The 19,695-nt window shown below is 43.6% G+C and overlaps 1 protein-coding gene across 4 annotated transcripts in view; it reads left to right on the top strand.

The window, feature by feature from the left end:
• Positions 1-2,826, top strand: part of SMAGP (small cell adhesion glycoprotein) — a 115,558-nt gene extending 112,732 nt beyond the window's left edge. For all 4 annotated transcript variants that reach the window (XM_069653394.1, XM_069653395.1, XM_069653397.1 and 1 more), the window contains one exon: positions 853-2,826. In XM_069653394.1, coding sequence (XP_069509495.1) covers positions 853-1,028 — 176 coding nt within the window. In that variant the 3' untranslated portion in view covers positions 1,029-2,826. The remainder of the gene's footprint in view (positions 1-852) is intronic.
• Positions 2,827-19,695: the final 16,869 nt, after the last annotated feature.

The following is a 19,695-nucleotide window of genomic DNA, read 5'->3' as shown; positions in this document are numbered from 1 at the left end:
TGTAGCCCCTGAGCTTCTATCTGCGGCTACAACCAAGAGATCTGGGGCTGTAGCCCCTCAGCACCCCACCCCTCTAGCAACACCTCTATTCAGGTGCTTCTCGAAGAAGCATAGTATTACCTCAACTGGACAGTTGTAAAATACAGCAAGGGCAGAACGCTGAGGGCAGGAAAGACTGACCTTACTAAAAGTCGTAAAGAATGCATTTGTCGAGGGACATGATGGTAGAGTTTGTGTTTGGAGTGTAGGCCCCTGGAACAAACTGCCTGCATCTACATGGAAACCCCACACTTCATGACATTCCCTAAATGTCTCAACCAATGTTTCTTAGAGAAAAATCACTACCGTTGCTGATCACTAAAAGTGCTTTTTCCCTGTACAGGAAACTAGCACAGGACAACATTTGTTAGAGAGGCGTTGCTAGGGGGGAGGGCTGAGGGGGATATAGCCCCGGGTGTTTTGGTTGCAGCCCCGGATAGATGTTCAGGGGTTGCAAGTGAAAAGGCTAGCTACCTGGATCTTTTCCCGACCTAGCAACACCCCTGGACCAATGACGCAAGGCAATTGGATGTGCGCACCTCCTCTCTCGCTCTCTTCTGCATTCACCCAGCAATTCGCCAATGTGCCAAAGAGATAACACTTTCAGAAATCCATAGATCCGTAGAGTAGAGGCTCTGTACATTTTAAAGAAAAATGTAGATATGTGATGAGAATTTTTATTTCCCAGCTAGTTCAGTTGGGTGACATTTTCGTGGAGAACCCCCAGCTGCAAATTGTCAGAAGGCATATATTCAGATTAAAAATCAATGTGTCGCTGCTGACCCCCCGCCGTTGTTCTTCTTATGTTGCTAGGTGTCATTGCTGCGGTTTTCGTGACGCTGCTCACCGTCCTGGTCCTCATCATTGTCTACTTGTACAAGCACAAAGGCAGCTACGTCACCAATGAACTGCAGGACGAGGAGGCCAACAAAGCCTTGCAGGGGGAGAAGAACTCTGGCCAGGCTGAGAAGGAGGAATACTACATGTAGCTGCCATGCACAAGAGACTGGGTCCAACCCTTTATTTATTGATACTTCCGCTCCTTCCTGCGGATGGTCACACCTACAGAAAAGTGGCTGGACGTCTCCCAGCCTCCTGTTTTTTCCTGTTTGTAAATACAAATATTGAATGACGGCCTTCAGCGGCAGAATTGTGCGATGACTGCTGTCGTGTGTTTTTGTTTATTTTTGCAATGACTCTGAAGTAGGAAAAGTGCCTCCAATCTTTTGGCTATTGACTTTTTTCATTTGCAAGAGTCCATCTGGATTCCGCGTGCTGCGGTCTGGTCTCTGGTGCCGAGTATACATGTCCTATCAACATACTCTCAATCCAGGTCTTTTTTCGTAGCAAATATGCCATTTCCACTTGCAACGGTGCGACTACACCCAGACTTAATTTGGGGGAATTGTTAAATTGTTAAAAAGGAAGCTATTTCATATACAGTAGAGTAATCACTGGCTTTGCTTGATTCCCTTGTTTGTGCGTTTGCATCACACTATAGTTCAACAAAGACGAAGTCTATTGTGTATCAAATCTTTCTGTTGATCTGTTTTAGAAAAGATTGTGATAACTTCCAAGGCCCTAAGTGCACTCTGTGGTAAAGGACAACCTATTTTAAAATGCTTAGTTGAAGTAAAAGCCATGTAGTGGCAGGTGAAATGCCAGGAATGAACATAAAGAACATGCCTGAACTAAAGGCATTTGCTTGCCATGTTGGCCTCAGCACCTGTTGCAGATGGCGCTCTTAAGGAAGCATTAGCGGTGGCAGCCGGAGCTTGTGGGTGCATGCCGCCGGCCTGATGGTTGCAGAACTTGCTGTAGGGACAAGGGTGGATCGGGACTACTTGTCTGTAATACTCATAGAGCTGAGGTTCTGGGCGGGGAAGAAGGGGGAGATGCAGTGAGCTGCTTGGTGGGGTTCCGGTCACCCGTTGCAGATTGCAATGCCCACCCACCGCCAGCGGCATGAAGCGCAATACAGGGAAGGGAGGTAGTATCCCGTTTCTTGAGTTCCCCTGCGTCACAGCACTATCCCATCCCGGCAGGAGAGTCAGCTACACCAGTACCCATCTTCTTCTAAGGATGTGCTCCAAAAGCAGCGCAAGGAGAGAGTGGCCTGATCCAGTCTCAATGCTAAGTAGATGGGGCCCAGGAGCTGGGATTTCGGTTCTAACGCTCTTTAGGTATGAGACGTTAAGTAGACTGGTAGTTAATGATTACGAGTTGGAGGGCGATGACCTTTGTGCCACTTGGTTGGAAATGAAGAAGCTTAGCAGGAAAGAGTACACATTGCATTGATATGCAGACATAATGGTGCCTGGCGTGGAAGTGGTCTAGTCCGAATACAGACACTCAAGATCCAGCGGAAGAGTAGCACCGTCGAAGAAGAAGAAGAGGGCTCAGGTTGCTACTGCTGGATCCAGACAGCAGATGGCCGGCATGTGATGGGGGGAGAAAAGCAGCATTTGGATGAGGCTCACTGGGGACTTGGCAACTGCCTAAGAACCCAGGATGCTTTGTGGATGGCAAGTTTGTGCGGCACCGCGTGATTTCACTCTGTGTGCTTGAGAAACGGTACAAAGCAAAGAATAACGGTTCCAGGCAACTAAGGTTGAACATCCTCACTGTGGCATCACTGTAGGGGGCGAGAGGCACATAGGTAAGAGATGAGATGGTTTAATGAAATATTGCTTAGCCAGGATGTGGCACGTTGCTGCCCTTGCTCTGCCTGGCCATTGGACCCCCCACCTATCTATCTACCTATGAATAAATGACTCTTAGTCCAAAGGTTCCTCTCCCTTAATGGCATGTGTGAAATGAATGGGAAATCTGAGGGCAAGTCGTGTAATAGCCTCAAATGAAATGAAACACATTTAATTGTACGCCTCCCTTTGACACCTTATTTTGTATGTCATGTAGGCCCTGGTTTGCAAATCACGTTTGTAACGGTTACAATAGTACTGTAACAATAAATGTTTAATTTTGGGTGCTTCCCCCGAAACGCCCCATTTCCCAATGCTTTAAAACCCACCCCAACCCGTTATAACCCCTTACCACACCCCATATACATTTTAAACAAAAAAATATCAATATTTTCGTTATTACAGCATTCTGTGTAATTTAATTTGTTAAAATCACTGCGTACCGTGCGTAACGTTCTTTCCCTAGGCATTGAGATTATCGTTCCCAGCATGTAGAGTTGTTCAACAAAAAAATTATTCTGGACTTTCATTTCTATTTATGCAATGAGAGGCAATACTACCAGGTTTCACAGCGCCCGACCCAAACAGCAGTCACTAATCTTACAGCCAAGATGGCTCTCCATTTACAACAGTAACGTTTTCAGTGTTTGTCAAAATACAGTAAGACTGTCTGTTTTACTGAGATTTAAGACTCTGTTTCCCAGCATGCACTTTTGTTTGACAAGTCAATTCTTAGAACTCGAGAGTCACTTTCCCAACATGCACTGTTCAGAGCAGGCAGCTTGTCAACGCTGTCCTCAATTTGTTTTTGTGAATGGCCTTCTGTCTCTTCTCTCCTGTTCCTCATCTTTACTTTCTTTACCATCGGGGTACTCACTCTCACTTTACTGGCATTTCATCTTGGTATCACTTTTTGTTCATGGAACTCTCCGCCCTGGTTGTGGGAGTTTCCCCTATTGGCTTCACGATATGGTGGGTTGACTTTGCTTCTCTTTTCAAACATTCTCTCCACCTCAAGCAAATAATTCAGTACTTCCTGTGAGTTTGGCTCCTGTGTGATGTAATCCCCCTCCCCCATTTGACACGTGTTCAGCCAGTGGTTTTGGTATCCTTCTCTAACTTTCATCATCACTGGAAACCACTGGGCCTCATTACGAGTTTGGAGGCAGCCATGGAGCTATTAGCCCCATGGCTGCCTCCAAACCGGGTTCCTTTTCCGGGTTCCTGCAATGGGGACTTCCCGGGTCATTCGGACATAGGAGGACCCGGTAAGTCCTCCTTGCAGGAACCATTCCCCATTCCCATTGAGCCCCCATAGGGCTCAATGGGAATGGGATGGAGGTAACAACGGGCACATTATAAGTGTCCCGTTGTTACCTCCCTCTTCCCCTCGCGGGATCCGGAAAAGACGCCTGGTTCCCGCGATGGGAAGCTTGTAATCAGCCCTGACGGAATGAACGGGGCCGGCCCCCTTCATTCCGTCAGCACAGGCCTCGTAATGAGGCCCTCTGTCTCGGTATCCATCATTGTGTTGATACTGTTATGCAGCCTTCTCTCCAGGGATGCTCTCTGCTCCCCCCACCTCCTCTCACCCTCCTCACAACATGTGGACCTCTGTGACTCCTTTCCTCTCAGAGCTGAGCTTTTTTGATTTTGCAGCAGGAACATCTCTAGGTTCAGTTGACCAGGATAGGGGTAAAAGACTTGGCTGACTTTTCCATCAAACAACGAATTACAGTGATTTAGCATAGAGAGTTGTAACAAAATCCTCTAGCACTGGGGACATCAAAGGAGGTAAAGTCATGAGGATTTTGGCTGGTGAGATCACACAGTGGTTTGCTGGAGAGATCAGGAAGCTGGCTGGGGACCACAGGAGGAGTTTGGTTCGAGACATCAGGAGGAGGTTGGTTGGAAACATCAGGAGGAGGTTGGTTTAAGCATCAGGAAGCAGCTGGTGGAAGACACAGGGAGGAGGATGGCTGGGAACCTCAGCAAGAGGTTACTTTGAAACACCAGGAGGAGATTGAAGGAAAGTGTATGGAGGAAGTACAGGAGGCTAGCACTGCCAGAACTAGCAAGGTCAGGAAGGTACTGGAGGACAGGCTTCACCCAAGGAAGGGATTAGGGTTGATACACCGATCGGAAAGGTTCGAACCCATGGTGGGAGGAGGAACAATCATGTGGCATGGCATCTAGGAGTAGATAGGAGTTGGAGAGGGAGGTCAGGTCTGTAGGAGAAAGAAGTAACATAGCCCTCCTCAACTCGCCTGTGGAAAATGGAGAAGGCAAACCCAGTTTGCTCTGTCTTAAAGTGGCACAGAAACTCTACTATCTCCTACAGCTTATAGTGGACACCTAGCAAAGGCTACATGAACTACAAGGAGAACCAGAGGTGGTCCTATCCCACCAACAATAAGAACCAAGCAGAGCGAAGCTCAGAGAGAGTACCCTGAGTCTTGCAAACTATTTAAAGGAAACCCTCTTACAATTGGAACTGTTAAGAAGAGGCTATCCTGACACCTTTTGTTTTGTGTTTGACCCAGGAGAGAGACTTGGGGCCTCATTCCTAGATTGGAGGTAGTCATGGCGCTATTTGCTCCATGACTGCCTCCAATAACGGTACCAGCACCGGTCTCGTTCAATGGGGTCTTACCGGTGTAGTCCGACCTTTGCAGGACCGGTAAGTCCCCATTGAAAAAACCATTCCCCATTCCCATTGAGCCCTCATAGGCCTCAATGGTGGACTCATAGGGCTCAATCGGAATGGGGAAGTAGCTAATAACGGTACCTCAATTTGCGGTACCGTTATTAGCTCTGAAGTCCCTTAGCGGGTCCCGTCCATAACACCTGGCAAAACCAGGCGTTGAAGGAAAGACCCGCTAAGGGAACTCGTAGTAGGGCAGTAAGGGATTACCGGCACCAGTCTCCTTAACGGTGCCCGGTATCCCTTACCGCCCCACTCGGAATGAGGCCATTGGTGTTTTAAATAAACTCTGTTTAACCTAAGTATTGTGTTTGGCCTCTTTGTGAACTCCAATGGGCTATTTGTCAGAACAAACAATACATTTACAGTGGCCAAGATCCAGAGAACCACATGCTTTGGCCTGGTCATTTTCTTTGGCACATACACCCTACAGCCATTTTGTAACTGTGTATGCAAAGCCCAGGCAAAAATGGCAGGTGGGTGATGGTAATAGGACATTGCATATGATCAAAGTATATTGAAGTTATTTTGAGCAGACACAATAGATTTAAAATACCAGTTAGGTCACTGTTCAATTGGTACACAAAAACATGAATCAAAATGTTCTTCCTTTCTTTAGCTTCTATGAGCATAGTGGAATAGCAGCCATATTAGATCTCAGAGAGTGCACAGGCAAAGATGTATTAGCATTCTTGCAAGAGAAATTATCTGCATTCCTTCCTAACCTTGCAGATCCAACTAACCTTCTGCCCCCCAGACCAGCTACCCTTATGCTCCTCAAGACCCTTGATCCCATATCTTTGAAGTGGCATAAAGGAGCTGCCTCCCATATAGCAAAATAAACCTTTGTATTGCCATATGAGTCCACCCTTCATTTCCATGACCCCAGCAAATCATGAGGCAATCGATTTTCCGGGCATGGTGATGTTTTTTATTTTACAATGTCCGGTTTGGTGCTCCAACCCTTGATGCAGTTCCTGTCCCCAATATGGGGCTCATTGTTTCTGACTGTTAGGAACGGTTTAATCCACAAAATGGCGGGCCGGTGGCCTTCACCCAGTTACCTTATCGGCACCAGAAAATCCACACTCAGCATGTTCTCAGCAGTTCATAAAGTCACTAGACAACATCAATAGAACAGTGGAAACCCCTCAACAAAGTCAGATATGATTTAAAGAAAAATAATAACTTGAGTAGATAGTATATGAAAGTGGCAAAGGCACCGGTGAGGGGGAAATGGTCTCCATACATGAGAAACATATGACTAACCCCAATCATCTTCATCCCCCTCCACAAATCCAGGCTTCCTCCTGCAATCATGACCTTGTAGTTTCTAAAGTGAAGGTCTGGATGTTCACAGAGCAGGCTATTGCACTTCCTGTGCAACTAACACAATATAAACTAAGAATCATTGACCTCATTTCCCACTTTCTTACAGGAAGTTGTGAATTTTCTTCTCAGGGGGCCATCAACTTTCGACCTTTCTTTCTATCTTTGTATTTTACTAAGATATGGCCTTCATTAACAAGCACTGTCTTTAACTTTTCATTAACGATTGCAGTTCCTGCCGCTCTGCATTTTCTTCCCTACGCACCTCCAAAGTGAAAAGAAGCAAACATTTCAGGCGTCGAGTCGAGGGGATCATTCATGTGTTGATAATCACAGATCCTTTTCCGTTACATCTGCGGCAACAGAAAACAGTGCCTGCCAAGACTAAGCAGAAGATTGTTATACACACAGTGGTGGTGATGTAAAGTTGATCAGACACTTCTTTAATAACGGAATATACAATATCTCCTGGAGTGCACAGAGTGGCAGTACGATCCGCAATCTATAACAACCTTTTCTGTGCATTAAACACTAACTCTTGTACCTGCAAATTCTTCAGAATATCTGTAATTTTCTTAATGTCGGGTGCTAAGCTTTCTAAATTCTTGAGCCATGTAGGCACTAACTGGCCATTCCTTCAAAAACATCACATGAATACTCACTGACTTCCTTTCTACGGCCGGACAAAACACATTCAACTGTCTAGTTTCAGTGCGGACTATGAAGTGCACCTCTGTCTCAGGTAGTGCAGCTAACTATATGCATTTGTCCTTACCATGAAACAACCATCTACCAGTTAAGGTCAACCCCAAAGACTTCTCCTTCCCAACAGATGTGATCTCCCACAAACAACAATTGACCTAAATCTAGTTTATTTAGACATTGAAACTGGGGTGGTTGCAGGGGCCATAATTGAAATGTTGTGCCAATTCCAAACCACAAATCAAGGGTTATTTCTGGGGCATTAGTAAAATATCGGGCTGGACTTCCAGGTGGTCGTACTTCCCACACTTCTCCATGATCTATCCAGTCCCAACAACAGCCTGCCCATTGACTGGGCGTTATCTTGCTGGTGGGGCCCAAATGCCTTTAATTGGCTCCTTAGATGTGAAGGGACAGTCTTTCAATTCAGAGAACCATTAGCTGTACTGCAGGAAGTCTCTCCAGGACCACATGTACTCTGGAACTCCCGGGTAATTTTCCACATTTTTGGCAAACTATTATGTTGAACATCTTCTCGGATACTGAACATCTCAGTGTTTATGAAATCCTGCTCTTCCTCACATACCATTTCCAATTGCAGCTCTATTCCTGCCAGCATCATGCTCTTTATCAATTGCTGCAGGACTTCTCTGGCCAATATACCGACCATCCCAATAACATGTAGATCAACGATATGTGTATTGCTATTGGACAGTTCTTCTCCAGAGGTAAGCCCACTGACTTTTTCTAAGCAGCCACAGTGCCTTCTAAGGTTTGCCCCTTATAAATACCCCATGTGCTGCTTTTGTCCCATTCCACACCACATCTGCTACTTCCTTTTCAGTCGTCCTCAGTGTAACTCCCCACTCTGCTGCTGAACTCAGACACCAGCACATTCAGAGCAATTTGGAAACTGTATAGTAACCTGTAAGGCAGACAGAGGCACAGTAAACAACACAGTGCCAAAGTGGCATTCAAAGCTAGGTATTGATATCCTGCTCTATTTAAATCACAAATGGTGGCATACCAGAGAGACTGCCTGCGAACCTGAGTATCTTTATACATAAAGCAGAATGTATGTATATGTGAATGTTTGTCCGGCTATACAAATCCACACCGTTAAACCCACATCAACCAAATTTTGCATGGATTACTCTTTTGTCTGGGGCAAGATCGTCGTCTAAGTTTGGATGCAAAAATCTTATATGCAAAAAATGTTGGTATGTGTATCTGTATGTTAGTCCGGCTATACAAATCCACACGTTGAACCCAATGCTACCAAATTTTGCATGGATTCCTCATTTGTCTGGGGCAAGATTGTAGTCTATGTTTGGATGCAAAAAATACACTCCGTAGACAACCTCATTTACTGACGTTCACCCCGATTCACTACAGTAGGTACTAGAAGGAGGCAAACTATTGAAAAGTGTCTGAAGCAAAATGTTCGATGTGTTGGTTATTCCTTTGAAATGTATTACTACTGTATACAATTCGAAAGTGTTTATGAAAACATTTTCAAAGGGAATTAAAAAAAATATATATATTTTTTTATCACGCCATTCCAAACATGGGAAAGGGCAAGGATACCATTTACTTAAGTTAATTCACGAGAAGAGAGCACAATCAATCAATCTTTCTTGGACATTTTCTCAAGCGTGCTGAAGCCATTCAGTCACTGAAACATGCTGCACAAAAAAACGAACATCACTTGGAAAAGCTCCATCTGATGCAAAGCGAAAATCAATCTCAAGAGCTTTTGAAACATAACAAACAGCAGCACGACTTACCAAACAGAGGCCAAGAGCAACTTTTTCCAGGGCAAATGAGATGCCAGGGCAAACTTAAGCAAGACATGCTGACATGAGGACCAGAGCAACATTCTACAAGGCACCTGAGGCACCAGATCAAATTGAACCAAGATGTGCCAACAAGAGGACAAGAGCAACATCCTCCAGAGCCCATGAGACACCACTCGATCAGGACATGGGCAACACGGGTACACCAGCTAGTTCTTCATAATGTCCATAACCTTAACCACTGGTGTCACCAAGTTCTGTATCATTGTGCAAGTCCTATTTTCTAGATCCTTAATAAATCAACACAGCATTAGATGAATTAGAGCATACCTTCATCATCCGAGTGTTATTCCTAGAATCTAAGGTAGTCAACAAATAACAATATAACTGCATATTGCCTTCAGAACCTTCGCTTATGACACACTTGGATCCTCTATGCTACACTGTCCTGGCACAATCACCCAGTGAATTTCCAGAGGCAGGCTTACTACATCAGCAGTTTTCTTCACTGACTTGTGTCTGTCGCCTTGTAACCACGGAGGTATCTAGCACTTGGGTGTATTAGTATATCCTCTTCAAAATCACCTTATTTCTTCGCCTAGTTTACAAGAAAATAATGGATGAGATCTATCACATGAGATGACTCCGGTTACAATGCAGACACTTCAGATATTTGGGTAGACCTAGCAATTACAGGTGTGGTTTTAGTAAAGGTTTCAGGTAAAGGTGTTACCGTTGAGGTCTAAGATTCTGTATTTAGGGCCTGGATGTAATCCTCATTACTCATACAATGCGGGAGTACTTCACATGGATAAGAAATAACTACAGAAGGACACGTAGCTGGTTTTGGAAAGAATCCTAACAATATGTCAACCCCACATTGCCAGTTAATAGGTGCTTGTTTTTGGAGAAGAACAGCTGGCCTTCTAAGTAAAACACCATCTAGCTTTCTGAAACAGCTATTCAGGTGAATCCCAAAGATAGAGACCAAGTCACTAGTCTTTAGGTGATCCTATCATAGTTGTGGCAATGATTTGGCGGACCAAACTGCTAAAATGGCGGCCACATATGACGATGAACATGCATATGTCCTCCCTTTCAAGCCCTGACGCCTCCTATAAAACTGAAAGATTTGGCCTCGACACAAGAGAATGCTCCCTCTAGTGATAAAGAGCATTGGATATGGAAAGGGTCTCGATTGCATAATGACTCTCTGTGGAGAGATGATCAAGGTCAATTAGTGACTCCCAAGAATTTAGCATCTCACCTTTTAAGATTGTATCATGGCCCGAGCACATGGGTTGAGATGGAATGATCATGTCCCTAGATCGTTCATGGTTCGCCCCTGAGTTTGCCATAATGGCTCAAGAATATTTCTAACAATATATCATTTATCTCTTGAATAATATGGGTAATACTGTGGCCTACACCCCAGGAGCCCACTCCCTCCTTATAGTCCCTTTGTTGGCCTCCAAATTGATTTTCTTCAGCTTCCACACTTTAGTAATTTGCACTATCTTCTTGTTATCATGGACATGTTCTCCATGTGGGTAGAGACGTACTGGTGCAGGAAAACAGATGCAATAACTGTTTTGAAAGTTTTGGTGCATGATTTTGTACTGGGAATTGGAGTGCCTATCAGTATTAATAGTGCCTGGGGCATCCAGTTTGTAAATAACATTATAAAATCACTTCTACTTTGAAAATTCAACATCATTTGCATTGCCCTCACCCCCAATCCACAGTAACAATAGGGAGGAGGAACAGGGTTAAGAGGAATAAGTTAGCAAAGTTGTGTCAAGAGACTGGTTTGCAATGGCTTGGAGCCTTGCCACTGATGTTGTTTAGTATGAGAAGTACCCCAAACAGAAAATACAGAGCTCAGTCCATACAAAGTCATATACAGATGCGCTATGCAATTACCAGTATCTCCTCCTTTGAAAGCTGTGTCTAGTGATATGCATCTGACAAACGATAGAAGAAATTAAGGACTTCAAACACTCTAATAGTCTGTCAGTCTCACCCATGATCAGGTCAAAGCTGCTTAACCAAGAGAACCCCTTGACCCTGGTCACTGCTTGCAGTGTGAAGAGAGAGTGCTGATAAAATGTCCATCAGTGGAAATCTGCTTTTGCACCTAGGTGGAGATGGCCATATCTGGTCCTCCTGACATCGAACTTGGCAGTTAGATGTCAGGGGCATCAATCATGGGTGCACATGCCCCATGGCAAAAGGGCAGTATCCCTGGCAGATTGCAGTATCAGATATTTGAATTCTGCCTTTTTGTATTGTAGAGGAGGAGCCAAGTACCCCTACTCCAACCGCCCCACCTATATCACTTGTCTGTTGGAAAACAGAGTATGAGACATACACAGAGCAGTTGAACAGACAAAGGGCAGAGTATGCAGTACCAGTGAAAGTACCAATACCTAAGAAGATCTGGGAGGCAAGGTACCCATTGAGAAAACCGTACCTGTATTCAAGAAAATATGATGGCCATTTGAATGAGATTCCTGAAGAAGCAGAGCAAATGAAGGGCAAAGATGAATGGTGACGTCACACAGGATCGAGCTGACATCTGTAGAAGAGAAGCAGAGACCACAGAATGCAGACATTCTATAAGGCATCAAGAAAGTATCAAGGATAAGTGACATCTTGGGATCAAGGTGAACAAGCTTATGACATAGAACTAGATGAAGATATTAAAACTAGTTTATACGTGTAAAGATGCAAAAGAAATGCAAGCAGACAAAGTAATCATGAGGCTAGCTTTATAGTAAATAGATTGAGGCAAGCGCCAATATATATATATATATGCATATGGACGAGTAAAGGATGGATGTTTCCACTACGCAATATAAGCAGTGCTGGACAGTAGCAAGAAGGCCTCATTTCAGTGTGTCGCAGTTAAAAAGCAAATTGAATTACAAAATGAATCTCAGCAGAAGGAGTTGGATAAGCCAAAGAAGCCAAGGTCTTATCAAAATGGAGTGAACTGACATTGGATACAATTCGATTGAAAGAACAGAAACTCCTGTCCAGAAGGCTTGATCAAAACTTAAGACGTCAGAAGACTATTAGAAAATAGTATTTTAATACACTAAAAGGCTCGATTCCATGGTTTACAGTCACGTGGAAGAATGAAGTTGGAAGAACAGGGTGGTCACACCTAGGCAAGAGGGCAGAGTGTTCCCACACTCCTTACAATTTCTCAAAGCACAGTACAAATTCAAGGCCAGGCTTCAAAGCCCTAATTTACACTGGACCATTTGAGTGATGATGGATTGATACATTAATTGGTGGGAAGCTAGTGTTAAGACGAGCTCACCAGCACCTGAATGATCAGTCTGCAAGCTGCTAGACGTAGGTCTAAAAGTACTGACGGGGGTTAGAAGCCAACCAATTAAAGAGGACCACGTAATTAAGGGTCCTATAGTTTGTGTAGCCAATGGGACGTCATGTATTTAGTGACATTCATAGTGGCCAGTTTAAGGGGAGGGCTTAGTTGCCCCACCTGATGTTAAGTACCCTATCAGTTTCCTTCACTGTTCTATACTGATATGGAACTTATACTTAGATATTCACTTAGAGCCTATCACTTCCCTCAATAGGTTTTTCTAGTTTGCCACGGAGGATGACATTGGTAATGGCGCAGGTCAACACGTCACTGATGACGATTTTGCTTAATATAACCTTAGTTTTTTGTAAGATTCATTGAGTAAGAGGATTGAGGATTGAGCGGGTGCTGATGTTCGTTGTACTCCCTGTTTTAGATAATTGACATTAAAACAGATTTCCTTTTGCCAAACTACCTGAGTCATTTCGATTATTGATGTATGAATAAAATCTGCATCCCCAACCATCTCAAGGGTAATTGCTACTCATCAAAGGGACTGTGATATCCAGTTCACTTGGTAGCAGAGAGGATGGTTTATTAAAACATCCATCGACATAAGTAAACTTTAGAGTCCCGGAAATATTGCATGACTTTTGCAATTCAGCTGACAAGACTTGAAGCTCCCCGTAGATAGTGGTTAGTGTAGTTATGAAGACCTTGCAAGGCGGGTGTGACGGGTCCCCTAGTTTCCATAGAATCCCCTGCCATGTCTACATGAAGCTGATTGGATGACAGTTTGACAGGGCGGTAAAAGAGGCATGCGATTCCGAAAGTCAGAACACGAACATGCGAATGGTGAGTAGAAACTGAGGAGAGTGGTAAATTGATGCATGCGTAGTAAATAAAGGGAAGTGATAAGGGAAAAAGAGAGTAACAGAGGGAGGCGGGATAAACATAACATGAGAATAAGAATGTTAAAGTATTGAATAGATATTGACTTGAGTGTGGCCGAGCAATAAGAATCGTGAGCAAGGCCACGATAAAGAGGATACGCCCTATACCTAAATTTTAAAGAACGTTAGAAGAAATCTTAATCTAAAATCCTGTAACGGATGACATAGAAAACCGGTCCGATCTAAGACAGTCTTAAAGAAATTGATTCAAGTTCTGTGAGAAGCCTTTTTAGAGGGCAAGACAGATCCCAGAGAAGGGCTGTGGAGATAGATATATGTAACCAGTTGAGTTTGTCTTTTGTCTGTTTGTCCGTTCGCTTTATGTATCTATGTATTGATGATGATGTCATAATTGAAGAAAATTGATGATAAATAGAGAAGCGCAAAGTTGATAAAGAAATTGATTGTTTTTATTACAGTTGGTGGTTGTTTTTTAGCAAGATTAAAGTAAAAACTGTAACCAAAGGGATTGGAGCTTGCAACGGTTGGTGCTCGCTCATATTGTGTTTTCCTGAAATGTACTTTTAAATCTGTGATTAAAGCAAGCAAACATTAACAAGCTAAGAGTGAAGGGTTAAGGATGGAGGCTCTTACTCCACTTGTGCACCTCTGCAAGCAATTGCTGAAACATTCACCCAAACTTAGACAGTATAGTGCAGAATGGGTTAAAGGAATCGAGGATAAAATGTTTATGCCATGGCCGCAAGGAGGGTCACTATCGAAGGCAGTCCTGCAGCATATGATGGCATATTTACATTGCTTGTATATTTCATTGGATGTACAAGACGCTGAGGATTCAACCAGCGTCTACCGCGAGGAACGTCCCATTACAAACAAAACGGAAGAAGATGCGTAGGGGAAACGAGGAAATAACAAGTAAGAACGATTGGTACATGCGAATCAGACTATGTGCATGTTTTTGTTATAGAGTAAATGGAAACGGGTTCCCAGCCCCCGTACTAATCTCTTTAGAAATATACAATCAGACTGTTCCAATGGGTGCGGTTTGATAAGTTAGTTCGACCAAAAGTGCACGTAATGGGGTCCACCCGAGCACACGCGAATTTGAATAGGTGCATGTTTATGCTTTCTGGGAAGCAGAAATGGGTTTCCAGCCCTTGTAGTAATCCTGTTCAAGATATAAAACAAGATTGTACTACTGGGTGTGGCGTGAGAAGTCAGGTCGAACAAGTGCACATAATGGGGTTCTCGGGGGCATAACTATCAGGAGTTATAAGGGATTGGTTAGCACTTGGTGGATGCACCTGTAATATGGGCATAATCTTTGTAACAAAGGCAATAGATAATACAAAACATCACTGAAAAGATTTATTGCGACTGAGGCTCTGCAATTCCCCTTCTTGCAGGATTCCTTCAAAAGCATTACGAAAACGCATTACGAACAAAATTGCGAGATCACAAGAAGCTCACTTCATCAAAGGGAGATTGATGAGCGGCGAGGTAAATAGGTTTACAAATGTGGGGAGAACATATCCTTGGACAAGGCGATGTGGTACCTTGGGAACACACATACAGATAATATAACATAAGTTTTCTTATGTTGTAGACTAAGAACCATCTTAGGCGCCCAACTTGACCAGTTGAAAGTGGCAACACTACTGAAATTGAATGTGCCTCTCCTCCGTATATACAAACAGACGGACAGGTATGATCTTGTCAATTTTAGACATGATGTCATGCACTTAATGGTGATGCGGTAGGGTGAAGATAGCCTCTTTTTTAATGTCACAAGTTGACTTGTTTAGTACATTGGAAAGTAAAATTATTCCACTCTACAGATGAGAGTCAGTAAGAAATGCCACACCCTTTTTCCCATATATGAGAGAAGTCATTCTGACGTTCTCCCATTTTATTCACAGAATATGTCGCAATCCCGCCCCTGAGGGGCTTGCTGATTGGGTCAAAAGAAGCAATAATGGGTCCTGAAGAATATGATACATGCAAGACATCATTGAAACCGGTCGACCAGACATATAGATGTCACCCCATTTAGAGTGACACAAGTGGACTTAAGCATTTTTAGACAAAAATAGTTTGAATTAATGTTACAGAATTTATGTTTTCTTTTATAGATGTGTCATGTATTCTCGCACAGGAGAATGGTCTATGCACCCCTCAAAAAAAGAGCTCAGTATTGAGTGCATGTTGTGACGAGAACTTGTGCGACACTTATACCCTTGAAAAAACTCACGGAGGGCAATTAAATTGTCAGATTCTCTGACGCCGAGTCCCACGGGACCTGCCTGTTTCATCCAAGGGTGCAGTCGGGAAATGGTTTTCCCGTAACTGCTTTGGTTTTAACTGTTTGGGCTAACTACCCATAGTTGTATGAAATTTGTATGTATAAAATTTATTGTGGAATGTTATTGTGGACATTTTTCCATTGCTTGATATAGGGCGAGAACAGTACCCATGTATTCCATGGCTGCAGTCGGCGCATCAGCGCTTCCTAGGGTCAGAAACATCATGCAGGGTTAGAATAGTGTGCCCTATGTAGGGAAAGAGTTAGGGTTGCATTAATAGCACAATAAAATAAACAGCTTCGGTGAAGCTTTTGTGCCTTACTCTGTTTTGTGTGTTACAGAGAGGGGGGAGTCACCACCTTATGTCAGCAGATTAAGATCATTGCCAGGAAGAAGGCAGTGTGGCAATATCGTCCCTGCGGTGGACAGACAAATTATGAGGGATGAGAATGAGTTTGGGGCTTCGCAGTTTCCCTTGCTAGAGAAAGGAGGAAAGAGACCACAGTAAAAACCATGGCCTCAAATGGATAGAGACAATTTAAGGTGTAAACTCCTGAGTTTAACTTCTGGCACTGGGAAATAGATACATGAGTTAGAAAAAATGACGGGAGGAAACACGTTGGCCATAGAGGACATTAAGGGTCTCCTAATCGCTATACTTGTTGAGAGAGCTGATGACCTGTGGACAAGGGCAGGGTACCCTGGTGTGACTACAGTCAACACTGCTCACGATGGACCACCATTCAATAACTGTAGGGCGGCAGCCTGGAAAGCGCTTAGAACACTGTGCCCGGACACGTCCGATAGGGGAGCTACAATGATGAAAAAGATGAAGGACAGGGATGACCCGCTTGTTTACATTAAACATTTTCAGGAGGCATGGAGCTTGGAAACGCACGAATCTTGGGGAACATCTATACCGGTATTCTATCATATATTATGCCAAGGGCTGCCAGAGCCAGTACAAAAGCAGCTCAAGAAATTGGTGGTTATAGAAGCAAAACCGTGGTCGGAAATTCAGCTGACCATTGCGCATTACTGCAGACTCCTACAGGAAAAGAATCGCAAAAAAGACGATATTAGGAAGGGCGAAGAGGCAAAGAAAAATTGTCCAAGTACGCCATTGAAGGGGCAATGTTGACGAGTGTAGGTGGATCGAATTTGCAGCAAACAGAGAACATGCCGCAGGTGAATAATCAAAGGCAGTTTGATCAAAACAATAGTGGATTTACTACACAGGGAAGAGGATTCCGAGGACGAGATCAGCAAGGTAATCAAGGGAATTGGCAGAATAATCAGAGAAACTTTCAGAATAACCAAGGTGGGTTTCAGAATATGCAGGATGGGCAGGTTGGGAGACCACTGCCTATATGTTGGACTTGTGGAAGGATAGGGCACTTTGCTCGCATAAGTAGAAGTCAAGGGTTAGTGCAAAATGGCCAGTTTTTGAGCGGGGGACGTCAAATCTGCCTGCATATTCGCAGCAGAATGGAAATGGATTTGCTCAGAATCAAACGATGCAGCAGCAAACGCCGAGAGTGCAGCAAAGCTTGCAACAACAGCAGGTAGCACTTAATCCGGCACAAGGACAGTCGCAGCAGTCACCTATGCAGCTTCAGCAAAACACAAGCACAGGACAGTTAATGACTCCTAGGATAGGGGGTGTCACTGTCGATGGAGGGAATCCTTTTACAAGTAATGGAATGAGCCTGCACCCGCAATAGGACAGCTCACTGGGAGACCTGATGTGTTCAATACTATCCGTGGTTCTGAATCCTCATGAGGAACCGAGGGTAGACATCACTAAAGGAGGCAAACGTTTTTGATTTTTAGTAGACACGGGTGCAACAAGCTCATGTATACGAGAGGGAAAATGTTCAATGTCTAGCAACCGCCATGAATACTCAGGGATTCACAGGAGCTACAAGCAGAGTTCCTTTCATTAAAGAATTACCAGTCTCTATAGGAGAATGTGACATGAAGGTGCCATTGCTATATTGAGGCAAACGCCTGGTAGTATATTGGGACAAGATTTAATGACAAAGTTGAATATGACCATTTCATTTACTGATGAAGGCATAGTGTGTTCAACACCAGGAATGCATTATTTAAACGTATGTGAAATTATTATGGCTTTTTCAGGACAGATAGCTTCAAGAGCAATACCGTTACAACCAGAGGATTTTCATTATGGAGTACGTAATCTGTTGTCATGGCTACCAGGCCTAGCAGGCAGAGCAATGTGAACACCCGATGAATTTCTGTTCAGACCAAGAATACCTATGCTTGAAGAGGAGGGACAAGTCTTTCCCTTAAAGCTACAAGCAGCCATAGTGCAAGGAGAAATGGTTTTGCTTGATGGAAATGATGATGAAGACAGACAATGGTGCGCTGTAATCGCCATTGGGGACGGTTACAGATTGACTGACCTCGCTGATGAAGATCTGTTTGAAGATCATCCATGTGATGACGAAGTAATATATAACATAGACATCACTTATTGGGTGAGAGCAATTAAAAGAGAAGTTCCTCAGAAGATGATGTTATCACAAAGACGTCCTGAGTATTTTGATGAAGACATGGCAAAAGTACCAGTTTCATTATGGACCACCAACCCCTATGACGAAGGCCTACTGAAGGGGGCTGGAGAAGTGAAGATTAAATAGAAACCAGGAGCAATTTTATCTCGAGCACGACAGCATCCTTTGTCTCGAGAGGCAGATGAAGGTATTTTTAAGATGATTTCCGCCATGATGGATCAGGGTATTCTAGTGACATCACAGTCACCCTATAACATGGCAATCTATCCTGTGAAAAATGGGAAATGGGGTCTTGGAGACTAATTCAAGATCTTCTATAAACCAGATTGTAGAAGCAGAGTTCCTTCTAGTTCCTAACCCGTCTACAATATTATGTAATATACCTGTTGAAGCACGATGTTTCACAGTGATTGACTTAAAGAACGCATTTTTCTCAATCCCATTGCACAAAGACTTGCAGGATCTGACGTCATTTACCTTTAGACAAACACGTCTGAAAAGTACTTGTTTACCACAAGGGTATTGTGAGTCCCCTTCGATTTTCCATAGAGTCCTTCAGATGGACTTAAGCAATATCACTTTGGAAAGTGTTGTGCTGTAATACGTAGATGACATTTTAGTTTGCAGCACCTCAGAGGAAGAGTGCAGACGCGATTCTGTTCAGCTGATGATTATACTCGTTGATAAAGGATATAAAGTTGACAAAGAAAAAAGTTACAATATTGTCAACAAGAAGTGCTATACATAGGCCAATTGATTTTACATGAAGGAAAGAAGGTTACCCCTGATAGAGCTGAGGCTATTTTGAAAACTGCAAAGCCACACACAATAAAACACATGCAGGCATTTTTGGGATTATGTAATTACGTTAGGGCATGGGTCTTTGACTAGAGCTCGTATATAAGACCTTTGTTGCAGGCCTTAAAGAAAGCACAGGCTAGGCAGAAAAAAATCATGTGGACTGAGGAAATGGAAGAAGGGTTTGACGAATTGACAAAAGCAATTTGCACAGCTCCAGTTTCAGAGATTCCTAATTATACTGAGGAATTATTTTTGTTCTCACATATAGATGGCACTGTTATGACAGCAGTACTCACGCAGAGAACCACATTGGGGTACAAGCCCCTTGCATATTACAGTGGAGTATTTGACCCAGTAATGAGAGGTAATTTTCTGTGCAAACAAAGTTTAGCAGCTGCCACGTTCACCATATAGAAGGCTGCAAGCATAGTGATGGGATGTTCCATGATGTTATTCGCTGAGCACGCATTATTTGCTCTTTTAGAGAAACCAAAGGGCACATTGACATCTCAAAGGGCTTCTTCCTAT

The sequence above is a fragment of the Ambystoma mexicanum genome, chromosome 3q, assembly GCF_040938575.1.
Source record: "Ambystoma mexicanum isolate Mex_15411 chromosome 3q, UKY_AmexF1_1, whole genome shotgun sequence".
Taxonomy (NCBI): Eukaryota; Metazoa; Chordata; class Amphibia; order Caudata; family Ambystomatidae; genus Ambystoma; species Ambystoma mexicanum.
Note: the sequence above shows the minus strand (reverse complement) of the source record. Positions and strands in the feature narration are given on the sequence as shown.